This window comes from Cherax quadricarinatus, unplaced genomic scaffold, assembly GCF_038502225.1.
Source record: "Cherax quadricarinatus isolate ZL_2023a unplaced genomic scaffold, ASM3850222v1 Contig238, whole genome shotgun sequence".
Lineage (NCBI taxonomy): Eukaryota > Metazoa > Arthropoda > Malacostraca > Decapoda > Parastacidae > Cherax > Cherax quadricarinatus.
The window spans coordinates 92980-111351 of record NW_027195264.1 but is presented as its reverse complement, the minus strand read 5'-3'; the positions used below and the strand labels follow the sequence as shown (position 1 = coordinate 111351).

General features: G+C 44.9%; 1 protein-coding gene across 1 annotated transcript in view; it reads left to right on the top strand.

The window, feature by feature from the left end:
• The first annotated feature begins 12381 nt into the window (after positions 1 to 12381).
• Positions 12382 to 18372, top strand: part of LOC138851277 (uncharacterized) — a 61290-nt gene continuing 55299 nt past the window's right edge. The window contains exon 1 of the mRNA XM_070080226.1: positions 12382 to 12505. Coding sequence (XP_069936327.1) covers positions 12445 to 12505 — 61 coding nt within the window. The 5' untranslated portion in view covers positions 12382 to 12444. The remainder of the gene's footprint in view (positions 12506 to 18372) is intronic.

Here is an 18372-nt window from a genome sequence, read left to right as displayed (position 1 = left end):
TCAGGTGAACCAGGTGTGGCAAGTGTGTCAGGTGCGGCAGATGTGGCAGGTGAGACAGGTATATCAAGTGTCAGTTGTGTCAGGAGTGGAAGGCGTGTTAATTTTGGCAGGTGTGTCAGGTATGTCAAGAGCGTCAGGTGTGGCAGGTGAGGAAGGTGTGTCAGGAGAGGCAGGTGTCAGGTGCGCTAGGTACGGCAGGTGTATCAGGCGTGGTAGGTGTGTCAGGTGTGTCAAGTGTGGCAGCTGTGTCAGGCGTGGCAGAGGTGGTAGGTTGTGGTGGTGCAGTACTGGGAGAGATGATGGTGGTGGTGCAGTACTGGGAGAGATGATGGTGGTGGTGCAGTACTGGGAGAGATGATGGTGGTGGTGCAGTACTGGGAGAGATGATGGTGGTGGTGCAGTACTGGGAGAGATGGTGGTGGTGCAGTACTGGGAGAGATGGTGGTGGTGGTGCAGTACTGGGAGAGATGATGGTGGTGGTGCAGTACTGGGAGAGATGGTGGTGGTGGTACAGTACTGGGAGAGATGGTGGTGGTACAGTACTGGGAGAGATGGTGGTGGTGGTACAGTACTGGGAGAGATGGTGGTGGTGGTACAGTACTGGGAGAGATGATGGTGGTGGTACAGTACTGGGAGAGATGGTGGTGGTGGTACAGTACTGGGAGAGATGATGGTGGTGGTACAGTACTGGGAGAGATGGTGGTGGTACAGTACTGGGAGAGATGGTGGTGGTGGTACAGTACTGGGAGAGATGGTGGTGGTAGTACAGTACTGGGAGAGATGGTGGTGGTACAGTACTGGGAGAGATGGTGGTGGTAGTACAGTACTGGGAGAGATGGTGGTGGTGGTACAGTACTGGGAGAGATGGTGGTGGTGGTACAGTACTGGGAGAGATGATGGTGGTGGTACAGTACTGGGAGAGATGGTGGTGGTGGTACAGTACTGGGAGAGATGGTGGTGGTGGTACAGTACTGGGAGAGATGGTGGTGGTGGTACAGTACTGGGAGAGATGGTGGTGGTGGTACAGTACTGGGAGAGATGATGGTGGTGGTACAGTACTGGGAGAGATGGTGGTGGTGGTACAGTACTGGGAGAGATGGTGGTGGTGGTACAGTACTGGGAGAGATGGTGGTGGTGGTGCAGTACTGGGAGAGATGGTGGTGGTGGTACAGTACTGGGAGAGATGGTGGCGGTGGTACAGTACTGGGAGAGATGATGGTGGTGGTACAGTACTGGGAGAGATGGTGGTGGTACAGTACTGGGAGAGATGGTGGTGGTGGTACAGTACTGGGAGAGATGGTGGTGGTGGTACAGTACTGGGAGAGATGGTGGTGGTGGTACAGTACTGGGAGAGATGGTGGTGGTGGTACAGTACTGGGAGAGATGGTGGTGGTGGTACAGTACTGGGAGAGATGGTGGTGGTGGTACAGTACTGGGAGAGATGGTGGTGGTACAGTACTAGTGTTGGGGGTGGAAAGGATAGTGCAGGCGTGAAGGGAGGTTAGTGCATATGGGAGGGAAGTTAGCGTAAGTGTTAGTTAGTGGTAGTAGAGGTTAGTTACCAAGAGACTTGATCGATACCTGACAACCATCGTCAACACACATACACACACATACCACACATACACATCACATATGACAGGCCCCTCGGAGCTAATGATCACGTGGTCCTGTGCTTCGAGTACACAGTAGAGCTACAAGTGGAGAGTGAAGCAGGAAGAGTACGGGTTTTATCAACAGTAAACTAGCACCTTCAATCACTTGGCATTCTACCCACGACACACGTAGTTACATTGTATACTGAAGATATCTGGATATAACTGTCCACTGACTTCACCACAGAATTCCCAACTCAAACCAGTTCAGGAGTTTCTAAACTAGACTCTCTAAAACACCAAGAAACAACAGTACTGGAGTACTAGTAGTCTGCTAAGACACTGTTCACCAAGTCAGCAGTGAAGGTAAACTGAACTTACACAGTAAATCCCTTTATGACGTCAGTTTGTCAAAGGGGAGACGGCAGAGCGGTCTGAACCCACCAACGACATACCTAGTTATAAACCCGAGTTATAAACCCGAGTCATGTGTTACCCACCTAAAACATTACTCAATACACACACATCATACCCGGGTATAATCATAATAATTACATATTCCTAAACCAGATAATATTATAATCTACTGGAATCTTTAATTTAGCTAATATTAAGGAAACCCCGAGTATAATATTAAGTGGTCAATACATTCTATATAAATCAAGTTTTAAGTGACTGTGGTCATAACACTGACATAGCAGCGAAAGCCATTTCAGACCCGAAGCTGTTGTACAGCCACATCAAGAGGAAAACAACAGTCAAGGACCAGGTAATCAGGCTGAAGTAAGAGGGAGGGAAGATAACAAGAAACGACTGAAAAGTATGAGGAGCTCAACAAGAGATTTACAGAAGTATTTACAGTGGGGGCAGAAAGGACCCCAGAAAGCCAGAGTGGTGGGGTACACCATCAAGTGCTGGACACAACACACAACTGAAGAGGCTGCTAAGTGAACTAGATACCTCAAAGGCTATGGGGCTGGACAACATCTTGCCATGGGTCCTGAGAGAGGGAGCAGAAGCACTGGAGTTTACCTGGAGTTTACCTGGAGAGAGTTCCGGGGGTCAACGCCCCCGCGGCCCGGTCTGAGACCAGGCCTCCTGGTGGATCAGAGCCTGATCAACCAGGCTGTTGCTGCTGGCTGCACGCAAACCAACATACGAGCCACAGCCCGGCTGATCCGGAACTGACTTTAGGTGCTTGTCCAGTGCCAGCTTGAAGACTGCCAGGGGTCTGTTGGTAATCCCCCTTATGTGTGCTGGGAGGCAGTTGAACAGTCTCGGGCCCCTGACACTTATTGTATGGTCTCTTAACGTGCTAGTGACACCCCTGCTTTTCATTGGGGGGCTGTATAGTCCTTGTGGCTTAGCGCTTCTTTTTGATTATAATAATAATAATTTTCATTGGGGGGATGGTGCATCATCTGCCAAGTCTTTTGCTTTCGTAGTGGGTGATTTTCGTGTGCAAGTTCGGTACTAGTCCCTCTAGGATTTTCCAGGTGTATATAATCATGTATCTCTCCCTCCTGCGTTCCAGGGAATACAGGTTTAGGAACCTCAAGCGCTCCCAATAATTGAGGTGTTTTATCTCCGTTATGCGCGCCATGAAAGTTCTCTGTACATTTTCTAGGTCGGCAATTTCACCTGCCTTGAAAGGTGCTGTTAGTGTGCAGCAATATTCCAGCCTAGATAGAACAAGTGACCTGAAGAGTGTCATCATGGGCTTGGCCTCCCTAGTTTTGAAGGTTCTCATTATCCATCCTGTCATTTTTCTAGCAGATGCGATTGATACAATGTTATGGTCCTTGAAGGTGAGATCCTCCGACATGATCACTCCCAGGTCTTTGACGTTGGTGTTTCGCTCTATTTTGTGGCCAGAATTTGTTTTGTACTCTGATGAAGATTTAATTTCCTCATGTTTACCATATCTGAGTAATTGAAATTTCTCATCGTTGAACTTCATATTGTTTTCTGCAGCCCACTGAAAGATTTGGTTGATGTCTGCCTGGAGCTTTGCAGTGTCTGCAATGGAAGACACTGTCATGCAGATTCGGGTGTCATCTGCAAAGGAAGACACGGTGCTGTGGCTGACATCCTTGTCTATGTCGGATATAAGGATGAGGAACAAGATGGGAGCGAGTACTGTGCCTTGTGGAACAGAGCTTTTCACCGTAGCTGCCTCGGACTTTACTCTGTTGACGACTACTCTCTGTGTTCTGTTAGTGAGGAAATTATAGATCCATCGACCGACTTTTCCTGTTATTCCTTTAGCACGCATTTTGTGCGCTATTACGCCATGGTCACACTTGTCGAAGGCTTTTGCAAAGTCTGTATATATTACATCTGCATTCTTTTTGTCTTCTAGTGCATTTAGGACCTTGTCGTAGTGGTCCAATAGTTGAGACAGACAGGAGCGACCTGTTCTAAACCCATGTTGCCCTGGGTTGTGTAACTGATGGGTTTCTAGATGCGTGGTGATCTTGCTTCTTAGGACCCTTTCAAAGATTTTTATGATATGGGATGTTAGTGCTATTGGTCTGTAGTTCTTTGCTGTTGCTTTACTGCCCCCTTTGTGGAGTGGGGCTATGTCTGTTGTTTTTAGTAACTGTGGGACGACCCCCGTGTCCATGCTCCCTCTCCATAGGATGGAAAAGGCTCGTGATAGGGGCTTCTTGCAGTTCTTGATGAACACAGAGTTCCATGAGTCTGGCCCTGGGGCAGAGTGCATGGGCATGTCATTTATCGCCTGTTCGAAGTCATTTGGCGTCAGGATAACATCGGATAGGCTTGTGTTAATCAAATTTTGTGGCTCTCTCATAAAAAATTCATTTTGATCTTCGACTCTCAGTCTGGTTAGCGGCTTGCTAAAAACTGAGTCATATTGGGACTTGAGTAGCTCACTCATTTCCTTGTTGTCATCTGTGTAGGACCCATCTTGTTTAAGTAGGGGCCCAATACTGGACGTTGTTCTCGATTTTGATTTGGCATAGGAGAAGAAATACTTTGGGTTTCTTTCGATTTCATTTATGGCTTTTAGTTCTTCCCGCGATTCCTGACTCCTAAAGGATTCTTTTAGCTTAAGTTCGATGCTTGCTATTTCTCTGACCAGTGTCTCCCTACGCATTTCAGATATATTGACCTCTTTTAGCCGCTCTGTTATTCTTTTCCGTCGCCTGTAAAGGGAGCGCCTGTCTCTTTCTGTTTTACATCTACTCCTCCTTTTTCTTAGAGGAATAAGCCTTGTGCATACATCGAGTGCTACCGAGTTAATCTGTTCTAGGCATAAGTTGGGGTCTGTGTTGCTTAGTATATCTTCCCAGCTTATATCGGTTAGGACTTGGTTTACTTGGTCCCACTTTATGTTTTTGTTATTGAAGTTGAATTTGGTGAAAGCTCCCTCGTGACTAATCTCATTATGTCGGTCTGGGGCTCCGCACTGTGTGTACCACTAACAACAATCTTCAACACATCAAAATAGGGTGATTACCTGAGGCATGAAAGACAGCAAATGTAGTCCCAATTTTAAAAAAAGGAGACAGACACGAAGCATTTAACTATAGACTAGTGTCACTGACATGTATAGTATGCAAAGTCATGGAGAAGATTATCAGGAGAAGAGTGGTGGAGCACCTAGAAAGAAATGAGCTTATCAACGACAACCAGCACCGTTTCAGGGAAGGGAAATCCTGTCACAAACCTACTGGAGTTCTATGACAAGGTGACAGGAGTAAGACAAGAGAGAGAGAGAGAGAGAGAGAGAGAGAGAGAGAGAGAGAGAGAGAGAGAGAGAGAGAGAGAGAGAGAGAGAGAGAGAGACGTGGGCAGACTGCGTTTTCTTGGACTGTAAGAATGCTTTTGAAACAGTTCCACACAAGAAATTAGCGTAAAAGTTGGAAGACCAGGCAGATATAACAGGAAAGGCACTGCAATGAATCAGAGAATACCTGACAGGCAGGCAACAACGAGTATGGTATGCAATGAGGTGTCAGAGTGGGCGCCTGTAACGAGCGGGGTTCCACAGGGGTCGGTCCTAGGACCGGTGCTGTTTCTGGTATGTGTGAATGACATAACGGAAGGGATAGCCTCAGAAGTGTCCCTGTTTCCAGACAATGTGTAGCTAATGAGGAGAATTCAATCGGACGAGGATCAGCAGGACTACAAAGGGATCTGGATAGGCTGCAAGCCTGGTCCAGCAGCTGGCTCCTAGAGTTTAACCCCATCAAGTACAAAGTCATGAAGGGGCCAAAGACAGCAAACCTCACTCAAGGAAAAGGGTGAGCATAGTATTGAGCACATATCCTGAGGCGCACATAAATCAAAATAACTACTTCAGCATATGAGCGACTAGGAAACTTAGGAATAGCGTTCCGACACCTCAGTGAAGAATCGTTCAGAACTCTGTTCGCAGTGTATGTCAGGCCCATATTAGAGTATGCAGCACCAGTGGAAACCACACCTGGTCAAGCACGTCAAGAAATTAGAGAAATTGCAAAGGCTTACAACAAGACTTGTCCCAGAGCTAAGAGGCATGTCCTTTGAGGAGAGGTTAAGGGAAATGGACCTGACGATACTGGAGGACAGGAGACAGACAGAGGACATGATAACGACATATAAAATGTCGAGAGGAATTGAAAAGGTGGACAGTGACAAGATGTTCCAGAGATGTGACTCGGCAACAAGGGGTCACAACTGGAAGTTGAAGATTCGGATGAGTCACAGGGATGTTAGGAAGTATTTCTTCAGTCATAGAGTTGTTAGGAAGTGGAATAGTCTGGAGAGTGACGTAGTGGAGGCAGGATCCATATGTAGCTCTAAGAAGAGGTATGATAAAGTTTGTGGAGCAGGGAGTGGACCTAGTAGCGACCAGTGAAGAGGCGGGATCAGGAGCTATGACTCGACCCCTGCAACCACAATTAGATGAGTACAATTAGGTGAGGTGGCCAGAAGGACCCATATGGGTAGTGTAAAGTTACTGGTGGGTGATTTCAATCACAAGGAAATTGACTGGAAAATCTGGAGCCACATGGGGACCAGAAACATGGAAAGCCAAGATGATGGAGGTAGTACTGGAAAACCTCATATAATAATAATAATAATAATAATAATAATAATAATAATAATAATAATAATAATAATAATAATAATAATATCTTTAATTCTACAAGTACATGTACAAGGTATACAGACCATAGCTGACTTCAATGACATACTACTATATAGAAAGTTGTTTGTTATGTTGAGCATTTCGGGCAAATTAGGTCAGTTTTGTCCCAGGATGCGACCCACACCAGTCCACTAACTCCCAGGTACCCATTTTATACTGATGGGTAAACATGGACGGCAGGTGTCTTATGGAAATACGTCCCTAATGTTTTCCAGCCGTACCGGAGAAGATTCGAACTCCGGACCTTAGTGTGTGAGCTGAGTATGCTAGCGATCGAGCTACAGGACACCTTATACCAACATGTTAGGGACACTACCAGAACGAGAGGGAATGAACCAGCAAGGCTGGAGCTCGTATTCACCTTGAGTAGTTCAGACATTGAGGACATCACATACGAAAGGCCCCTTGGAGCTAGTGATCACAGGATCCTGATCTTCGACTACATTGTAGAGTTAAGAGTGGAAAGTGAAGCTACATGAGAAGGATGGGAGAAGCCAAGGTACAAAAGAGAGGAATACACAAGCATGAGGTAATTCCTTCACGAGGTGCAGTGGGGAAGAGAACTGGAAGGATAGACGGTAAAGGAAATGATGGATCACGTGACTACAAAGTTCAGAAAGTCAAAAGAAGAAGTTTGTACCCAAAGGGCAATGTAAACAATGAAAACAATGGGAAGACCAGAGCGAGCAATTGGTTCACCCGAAGGTGTAGAGAGGCCAAAACTAAGTGTGCTAGAGCAAGGAAAAAATATGGAAGACAAAGGACTCAGGAAAATAAGGAGATGAGCCGAAGAGCCAGAGACGAACATGCACAGATAAGGAGAGAGAAACCCAGCAGTAATACCAGAACAATACAGCATCGAAAATTGTGTAGTTTTAAAAATAGGTCAGATAAATACATGAGTGGGTGTGTGTTATATCTTCGAAATTGGTCATCCTGTGTTATTTAACTATTGTAAGAGAATATGTTCATCACTTAATATTACAGCGCGAAAGTCCCCGTTTATAGCTAAAATAGAGACTTTCGGCGTTATATTATTATCTGTTAATATATGTAAAATACCATGGTATTATCGTTATTATCGCTATTATCGTTATTATCACTATTATCGTTATTATCACTATTATCACTATTATCGTTATTATCACTATTATTATGGTTAGGTAGGATTTCTTGTGTATATAGAGTTTAAGTCTCGGAACCATCCGGTGAATTGTTCAATTGTTTATGTCCGGCTGGCTGACGTGGCTCAGCTGATCCAACCTGACGACGCGTCAACAGACTGGCAAGTAGTCAGTCTGCTCCCTGCTCTAGCCCTGACAACTGATCGTATATTGGCTCTTACGGTGTACAGTTGAATGGTTTTGAGAATTGGACTCTAGAGCTGACTCACTTTGTTCCTCATTACTTTGAAAGATTCTTTTGATATTTATATTCTTGGTCAGTTCAGTAATCCATAGATACTTTACGGCCAGATTCAAAGGTCTTGTTAAATCTTGTACCTTTTGTATTTTGAGTTTACAGTCTTGTTAAGAGACGTAAATATTAATGAGGACTTAGATACAGGAAGAATAATTAAACTTCCTTATTAATGTGACATTTCCATGATTTTGAACTAAATGTATATGGTAAATTAATTGTACAAAGTATTAAGTTACATTAACTACAAAGAGAAGATAAAGTATTGTATTTAAATACTTTAATAAATTTGAATATTATTCTATGGAGTTTCCCAGTTGAAATTATTTCCCCTAGACTCTAAAAGACCTTTAAAGAACTCGGATCCAAAAATCTTGTTGCATAAGAAATAAATGGTAACAGGCCACATTCTGAAGTTCTTTAAAAAATTTCTTATTCGCAACAGTGTGTGTGGGTGTGAGTTGGACCTGACTAGCTTGTGCTGCTGGGTCTGGTGCAGTGCTCCATCCTTGAGTGGAGGCGACCAGACTGGGTGGGCCATTGGTGTAAGCCGGGGGTTGACATAGACCTGTCCCACTTGGGCCAGTAGGCCTGCTGCAGTATTCCTTCTTTCTTATATTCTTATGAAGCTGTTGTACAGCCACATCAGGAGAAAAACAACAGTCGAGAACCAGATAATCGGGTGAAGTATAAATGCAGGTTGATGCATTTGACTCTAGAGTGGAGTCAGTCTTACTACAAGCATCTGGTGAGGGACATCTGCAGCCTGTGGGTTTTTATTCAGCCAAGAATCAGAACTATCAGCCAACTTACTCCACTACTGAAGAGGCCGTAGTACTTGGGCCTTGTCTCCATTACGCTTCATGTGGTCACCGTCTTCAGTGATCACAGTCCTGTGACATACCTCAGCAGCATGAGAAATACAAACACTCGTGTCATAAGGTGATCATTGCTGCTGCAACACTGACTATAACGTCTTCCTTCGGCACTTTGCTCGCAAAGAAAATATATTTGATGAACTCCTCTCCAGAGTTCGATTTGTTAGGATTTTTTCTGTTTTTTTTAGGGAAAATGGGTAGTAAGGATTTTTTACTCTTATGGACATAAAGTAAAATTTGAGTAAATCTGGCTATAAGTTTTTTTTTAGTGACGGGGATACTTTGAAGAAAGGAATGATGCAATGGAGGCAACTAAGTCGACTTAGGGGATGCAAAGGAAGCAGCTGGGAACAGAGAGTTGTGGAGAGCGCTGGAGGCTCTGGAGAGCGCTGGAGGCTCTAGAGAGAGCTGAAGGGTCTGGAGAGAGATGAAGGCTCTGGAAAGAGCTGAAGGCTCTGGAAAGAGAAGGGTCTGGAGAGAGCTGGAGGCTCTAGAGAAAGTTGGAGGCTCTGGAGAGAACTGAAGGCTCTGGAGAGAGCTGAAGGCTCTGGAGAGAGCTGAAGGATCTGGAGAGAGCTGAAGGCTCTGGAAAGAGCTGAAGGGTCTGGAGAGAGCTGGAAGCTCTGGAGAGAGCTGAAGGGTCTGGAGAGAGCTGAAGGGTCTGGAGAGAGCTGAAGGCTCTGGAAAGAGCTGAAGGCTCTGAAAAGAGCTGAAGGCTCTGGAGAGATAGCTATCGTCAGTGTGGGTCTTGGGACCTGTGGCTAGTTTGTGACCGAGCTCCTAGAGGTCACCTGACCTACTAAACTTGTAAGTTACATTCAATTATGACAACTAAACTGTATTCCTGCCTCAACTTGGGTACAGTCTCCAGTGATCCCGTCCAGATCTTCCTTCCCCAGATGTTACTGTACCAGAAGATGATAATCTGTGTGCACGCGGAGGAACTATTGTAATAAGGTGGAGGGAGGGTAGAGGGTCTATGGTAGTGTCAATGTGTAGTGTGGTGGTCACTAGTGACCTCACATGACTTCAAGCTCCTGTCACTAGTGACCTCACATGACTTCAAGCTCCTGTCACTAGTGACCTCACATGACTTCAAGCTCCTGTCACTAGTGACCTCACATGACTTCAGGCTCCTGTCACTAGTGACCTCACATGACTTCAAGCTCCTGTCACTAGTGACCTCACATGACTTCAAGCTCCTGTCACTAGTGACCTCTCGTATCGTCTCCCTTACTTATCCTATATCTTTTAATTATTACCATGCTCGCTACCCAGAATGAGGGAGTGAGGGAGTAAGTAAGTAAGTTTATTCAGGTATACACAAATACAGTTACATAGAATTATCATACATAGCAGCATATGTGTAGAGAACCTGGGATAACCCAAAAAAGTCAGACAGAGTGACTTATTTCCATTGTGGTCCTTTTACCTTATTATTATAATATAAAGGTTATAATATTTTCTTATTATTCTACCTGGAGTTTACCTGGAGAGAGTTTCGGGGGTCAACGCCCCCGCGGCCCGGTCTGTGACCAGGCCTCCTGGTGGATCAGCGCCTGATCAACCAGGCTGTTGCTGCTGGCTGCACGCAAACCAACGTACGAGCCACAGCCCGGCTGATCAGGAACTGACTTTAGGTGCTTGTCCAGTGCCAGCTTGAAGACTGCCAGGGGTCTGTTGGTAATCCCCCTTATGTGTGCTGGGAGGCAGTTGAACATCTTATTATCATACTAAAAAGACTATCTACTACACGAGGGTCATTAAGACTGTCTACTACACGAGGGTCATTAAGACTATCTACTACACGAGGGTCATTAAGACTGTCTACTACACGAGGGTCATTAAGACTATCTACTACACGAGGGTCATTAAGACTATCTACTACACGAGGGTCATTAAGACTATCTACTACACGAGGGTCATTAAGACTATCTACTACACGAGGGTCATTAAGACTGTCTACTACACGAGGGTCATTAAGACTATCTACTACACGAGGGTCATTAAGACTATCTACTACACGAGGGTCATTAAGACTATCTACTACACGAGGGTCATTAAGACTATCTACTACACGAGGGTCATTAAGACTATCTACTACACGAGGGTCATTAAGACTATCTACAATACGAGGGTCATTAAGACTACTACACGAAGGTCATTAAGACTATCTACTACACGAGGGTCATTAAGACTATCTACAATACGAGGGTCATTAAGACTACTACACGAAGGTCATTAAGACTATCTACTACACGAGGGTCATTAAGACTATCTACAATACGAGGGTCATTAAGACTACTACACGAAGGTCATTAAGACTATCTACTACACGAGGGTCATTAAGACTATCTACAATACGAGGGTCATTAAGACTACTACACGAAGGTCATTAAGACTATCTACTACACGAGGGTCATTAAGACTATCTACAATACGAGGGTCATTAAGACTACTACACGAAGGTCATTAAGACTATCTACTACACGAGGGTCATTAAGACTATCTACAATACGAGGGTCATTACAAGGAATAAGGTAAAATTTACACGTATGTTAGCTAAAAAATAGAAAATCATTCCCCTCCCTTTCTGTAGCTCCATTCATCAGACACCTTTTGGCACTCTTCTTGAACTGGAGGGAGGGAGTGAGGGAGGGAATGAGGGAGTGAGGGAGGGAGTGAGGGAGGGAGTGAGGGAGTGAGGGAGTGAGGGAGTGAGGGAGGGAGTGAGGGAGTGAGGTGGTCACCAGGACAACAGTAATACACAGTACCGTCTACGTCACTGTCACTTCAGTAATAGGGTTCAGTAGAGCACGAGTCACTGTTGTGAGTGCCAGGAACTCTACCTCGACCCATCTCACTGTTAGTGCATGCAACCTGCATAGCCACACACGTAGCTACAACACCACCCATTAGGTACCCTTAATTAGGTGAGCTCACCTGAACACAGTAGGCTTTATAGGCATAGGGAAGGCCTATTTTTCTGTTAACAGAAGGAAAACCAGCAACGGGAGGAACAGCAGCTGCAGTGACAGCAACAGTAGCTGAAACAACAGTAACAGCAGCTGGAACAGCAGTAACAGCAGCAGTAACACCAACAGTAACAGCAGCAGTAACAACAGCAGTAACAACAGTAACAACAGTAACAACAGCAGTAACAACAGCAGTAACAACAGCAGTAACAACAACAGGGTAACAACAGCAGTAACAACAGCAGTAACAACAGGGTAACAACAGCAGTAACAACAGCAGTAACAACAGCAACAACAGCAGTAACAACAGCAGTAACAACAACAGTAACAACAGCAGTAACAACAGTAACAACAGCAGTAACAACAGTAACAACAACAGTAACAACAGCAGTAACAGGATCAGTAACAAGAGCATCATGAAGGTGACTGTTGTGTACATCATGATGGTGACTGTTGTGTGTACCTTAGTTCACCAAGGTGAGTGACACTATCACCACTATCACCACCACTACTATCACTACTACTATCACCACTACTATCACCACCACCACTACTACCACCACTACCACCACTACTATCACCACTACTATCACCACTACTATCACCACTGGTGACTGTTGTACCACCTTACTACTATCACCAAGGTGAGTGACACTATCACCACTACTACCATTACTATCACCACTACCACTACTAGCACCACCAACACTACTACCACCACTACTACCACCACTACTATCACCACTACTATCACCACTACTATCACCACTACTACTACCACTACTATCACCACTACTACCACCACTACCTGACCACTACTACACTACTACACCACTATCACCACTACCACCACTACCACCACCACTACCACCACTACTACCACCACTACCACCACTACTATCACCACTACTATCACCACTACTACCACCACTACTACCACCACTACTATCACCACTACTACCACTACTATCACCACTACTACCACCACTACTATCACCACTACTACCACTACTATCACCACTACTACCACCACTACTACCACCACTACTATCACCACTACTACCACTGCTATCACCACTACTACCACTACTACTACCACCACTACTATCACCACTACTATCACCACTACTACTACCACCACTACTACCACCACTACTATCACCACTACTACCACCACTACTACCACCACTACTATCACCACTACTACCACCACTACTATCACCACTACTACCACCACTACTACCACCACTATCACCACTACTATCACTACTACTACTATCACCACTACTACTATCACCACTACTACCACCACTACTACCACTACTATCACCACTACTACCACCACTACTACCACCACTACTACCACCACTACTATCACCACTACTACCACCACTACTACCACCACTACTATCACCACTACTACCACCACTACTACCACCACTACTATCACCACTACTATCACCACTACTATCACCACTACTACCACCACTACTACCACCACTACTATCACCACTACTACCACCACTACTACCACCACTACTATCACCACTACTACCACCACTACTACCACCACTACTACCACCACTACTACCACCACTACTACCACCACTACTACCACCACTACTATCACCACTACTATCACCACTACTATCACCACTACTACCACTACCACCACTACTACCACCACCACCACCACTACTACCACCACTACTACCACCACTATCACCACTACTACCACCACTACTATCACCACTACTATCACCACTACTATCACCACTACTACTACCACTATCACCACTACTACCACCACTACTACCACCACTACTACCACCACTACTATCACCACTACTATCACCACTACTACCACCACTACTACCACCACTACCACCACTACTATCACCACTACTATCACCACTACTATCACCACTACTATCACCACTACTATCACCACTACTATCACCACTACTACCACCACTACTACCACCACTACTACCACCACTACTATCACCACTACTATCACCACTACTATCACCACTACTATCACCACTACTATAACCTCTACTACCACCACTACTACCACCACTACTACCACCACTACTAACACCACTACTACCACCACTAATATCACCACTACTACCACCACTACTATCACCACTACTATCACCACTACTACCACCACTAGTACCACCACTATCACCACTACTACCACCACTACTATCACCACTACTACCACCACTACTACCACCACTACTATCACCACTACTACCACCACTACTATCACCACTACTATCACCACTACTACTACCACCACTACTACCACCACTACTACCACCACTACTATCACCACTACTACCACCACTACTATCACCACTACTATCACCACTACTACCACCACTACTACCACCACTACTATCACCACTACTATCACCACTACTACTACCACCACTACTACCACCACTACTACCACCACTACTACCACCACTACTACCACCACTACTACCACCACTACTATCACCACTACTACCACTACTACCACCACTACTACCACCACTACTATCACCACTACTATCACCACTACTACTATAACCACTACAACCACTACAATCACCACTACTACTACCTCCAATACTACCACCACTACTACCACCACTACTACCACCACTACTACCACCACTACTATCACCACTACTACCACTACTACCACCACTACTACCACCACTACTATCACCACTACTACTACCACCACTACTATCACCACTACTACCACCACTACTACCACCACTACTATCACCACTACCACCACTACTACCACCACTACTATCACCACTATCACCACTACTACCACCACTACCACCACTACTACTATCACCACTATCATCACTACCACCACCACTATCACCACTACCACCACTACTACCACCACTACCATCACCACTACCACCACCACTACCACCACTATCACCACTACCACCACCACTATCACCACTATCATCACTACCACCACCACTACCACCACTATCACCACTACTATCACCACTACCACCACCACTACCACCACCACTATCACCACTAATACCACTACTATCACCACTGCCACCACCACTACCACCACTACTATCACTATCATCACTACCACCACCACTACCACCACTACTATCACCACTACCACTACTACTATAACCACTACCACCACCACTACCACCACTACCATCACTATCATCACTACCACCACCACTACAACCACTATCACCACTACCACCACTACTATCACCACTACCACCACTACCACCACTACTATCACCACAACCACCACCACTACCACCACTACCACTACTATCACCACTACCACCACCACTATCACCACTACCACCACCACTACCACCACTACTGTCTCTATCATCACTACCACTACTATTACCACTACCACCACTACTATCACCACTACCACCACCACTACCACCACTACTTTCACCACTACCATCACCACCACCACTATCACCACTACCACCACCACTACCACCACTACTACCACCACTACCACCACTACTATCACCACTACCACAACCTCTATCACCACTACCACCACCACTACCACCACTATCACCACTATCATCACTACCACCACCACTACCACCATTACCACCACCACTACCACCACCACTACTACCACCACTACCACCACTACTATCACCACTACACCACCACTATCACCACTACCACCACTATCACCACTATCATCACTACCACCACCACTATCACCACTATCATCACTACCACCACTACCACCACTACCACTACCACCACCACTACCATCACCATTACCACCATCAATATCACCACTACCACCACTACTATTACCACTATCATCACTACCACCATCACTACCACCACTACCACCACCACTACTACCACCACTACCACCACTACTATCACCACTACCACCACCACTACCACCACTACCACCATTACCACTTCTACTATCACCACTACCACCATCACCACTACCAACACTACTATCACCACTACCACCACTATCACCACTACCATCACTACCACCACTACCACCACTATCACCACAACCACCACTACCACCACTACCATCACTACTATCACCACTATCATCACTACCACCACTACTATCACCACTACCACCACTATCACTACTACCACTACCACCACTATCACCACTACCACCACTACTACCACCACTATCACCACTGTCTCCACTATCACCACTACCACCACTACTACCACCACTACCACCATTACCATCACTACTATCACCACTATCACCACCACTATCACCACTACCACCACTACTACCACCACTACCACCACTACTATCACCACTATCTCCACTACCACCACTACTACCACCACTACCACAACTACCACTACTACTATCGCCACTATCACCACTACCACCACCACTACCACCACTACTATCACCACTATCATTATTACCACCCCTACCACCACTATCACCACTACCACTACCACCACTACTATCACCACTATCACTACTACCACCGCTACCACCACTATCACCACTACCACCATGTTACAAAAAACGCGATTCTAAAAGCTTAGAGATCTCCAGTGAATACTAGAAAGGACTGCCCTTCTAGCATCCAGCCTGTTACTGGGTTTTCGTAACAAGTAGTCAGTATCCTTGTCCAATTATCCATTAAATTCAGTATGGTTCAATAGTGCTTTAGGATTACAACTGGTAGGCTACTAACTAGAGAAATTAAAATTTAATAAATTTATTAAGTAGTAAGTTGTCTAGAGGTATATTATCAAATTAAATTAATTACAGCAATCAAAATAAAATCAATCTCTCGAGTTCAATATTATTGTGCTGAAAGCACATATCACATTTATAATTCTTAAGTACCGTCAGGTACATTAACATTTAATAAGATATTACAAATATGTACAAGTGTGTGTATGCGTATAAGTGCTCTTAAGTAGTTAGCTATGTCTCAAGACTCGAATAAGACTTAAACAAGTGACTGACAAAGTCCTCAAATAAACTAACTTCTTGACCGACTGGCAACCCGAACAGTCTGCTTGAACAACAAAGAATGCTAAGCCCAATAGCAATGCAATATCAAGCGACTGCGACACAGAATCAGGAACAAGGAGATAATATAACGACACTAAGTAGGGACCATCTGCAGATCCTCCACAAAAGTTACAAAACTCCCATAATACTGAATCTTTGTTCAGCATAGGTAAAACTGTGACTGTGACAATACACAGGAACCAGTACAAAATTAGGTCAGAAGCTATAGCTAAGGACCTGAGATACTCAGAGTGTCTATGTGACACACAACCTCAGTACAACGTCGAAAATCACTAAGTCTATAAAATGTTCTGTGAACAAAGTTCTACAGAACTAACAAGAATAATGAGACAGACAATCTGTCCAACCAGCAAGCGAGTCCCGAGCAGACTGACTCTTTCACGAGAGGTGAGGACACCCCCCCCCTCGATCACGTGATAGCTACGTGGACAACTGCAGCTCAGAAGCCGGCAGTATAACGAGCGACAAGCGATAATTACAGTAGTTTGACAATCAAGACTAACTGAGCACATTTTATATACATCCTAACAACATAAGCTAAATAACAATATAAAAGTCAAATAATAATATAAAGTCATACATTTACGATTTAGCTATTATCGCAAATATAAGCAATATAAAATTATATGAAAAGATAATATACATTACATATATACATATTAATCATTGTAACCCATTCAGGGGTTGCAACACCCCCCCCAACACGACAGAGGGTCGCACTAGGAGTTGCATGAATGTCTTTCACATTATTTCTGGTTACTCATATCAATATTATCAATATCAATATTAACGAGTCTCTTGTGCCAAGCACTTCTACAATTTCACAGCGTCCGTCACTAGGATATGCCCCTAGGTACTAGGGCAGTACACAGTATCGTATATCTTCATACTCGTGGTTATATACATCAGTGTAGAGACAGGATAGCGCTGACAAGGAGGGCACGTTGATGCTCGATCATAGTAGAGGAGACTGCATTCCACTCTTAAGTAGTGGTTGTGGAATGCGAGGCAGTATGAACATCTGAGTATGAAACAGCTTAAGGTGTGTAGTGAGGGGGGGGGTCTGCGACAGGACAGTGTTGCGTCACGCGCAGTACCATCTCCCACACCACACTACTCACTCAACACTCAGCTTGTCTCCTCCTCACACAACATTACTGTGAATATATAAATATAATAATTAGACATGACATGAGTATATATAGTTAATATGGGCTGGAGGGATTAAGTTACTTTACTGAATTTGACATAGCAA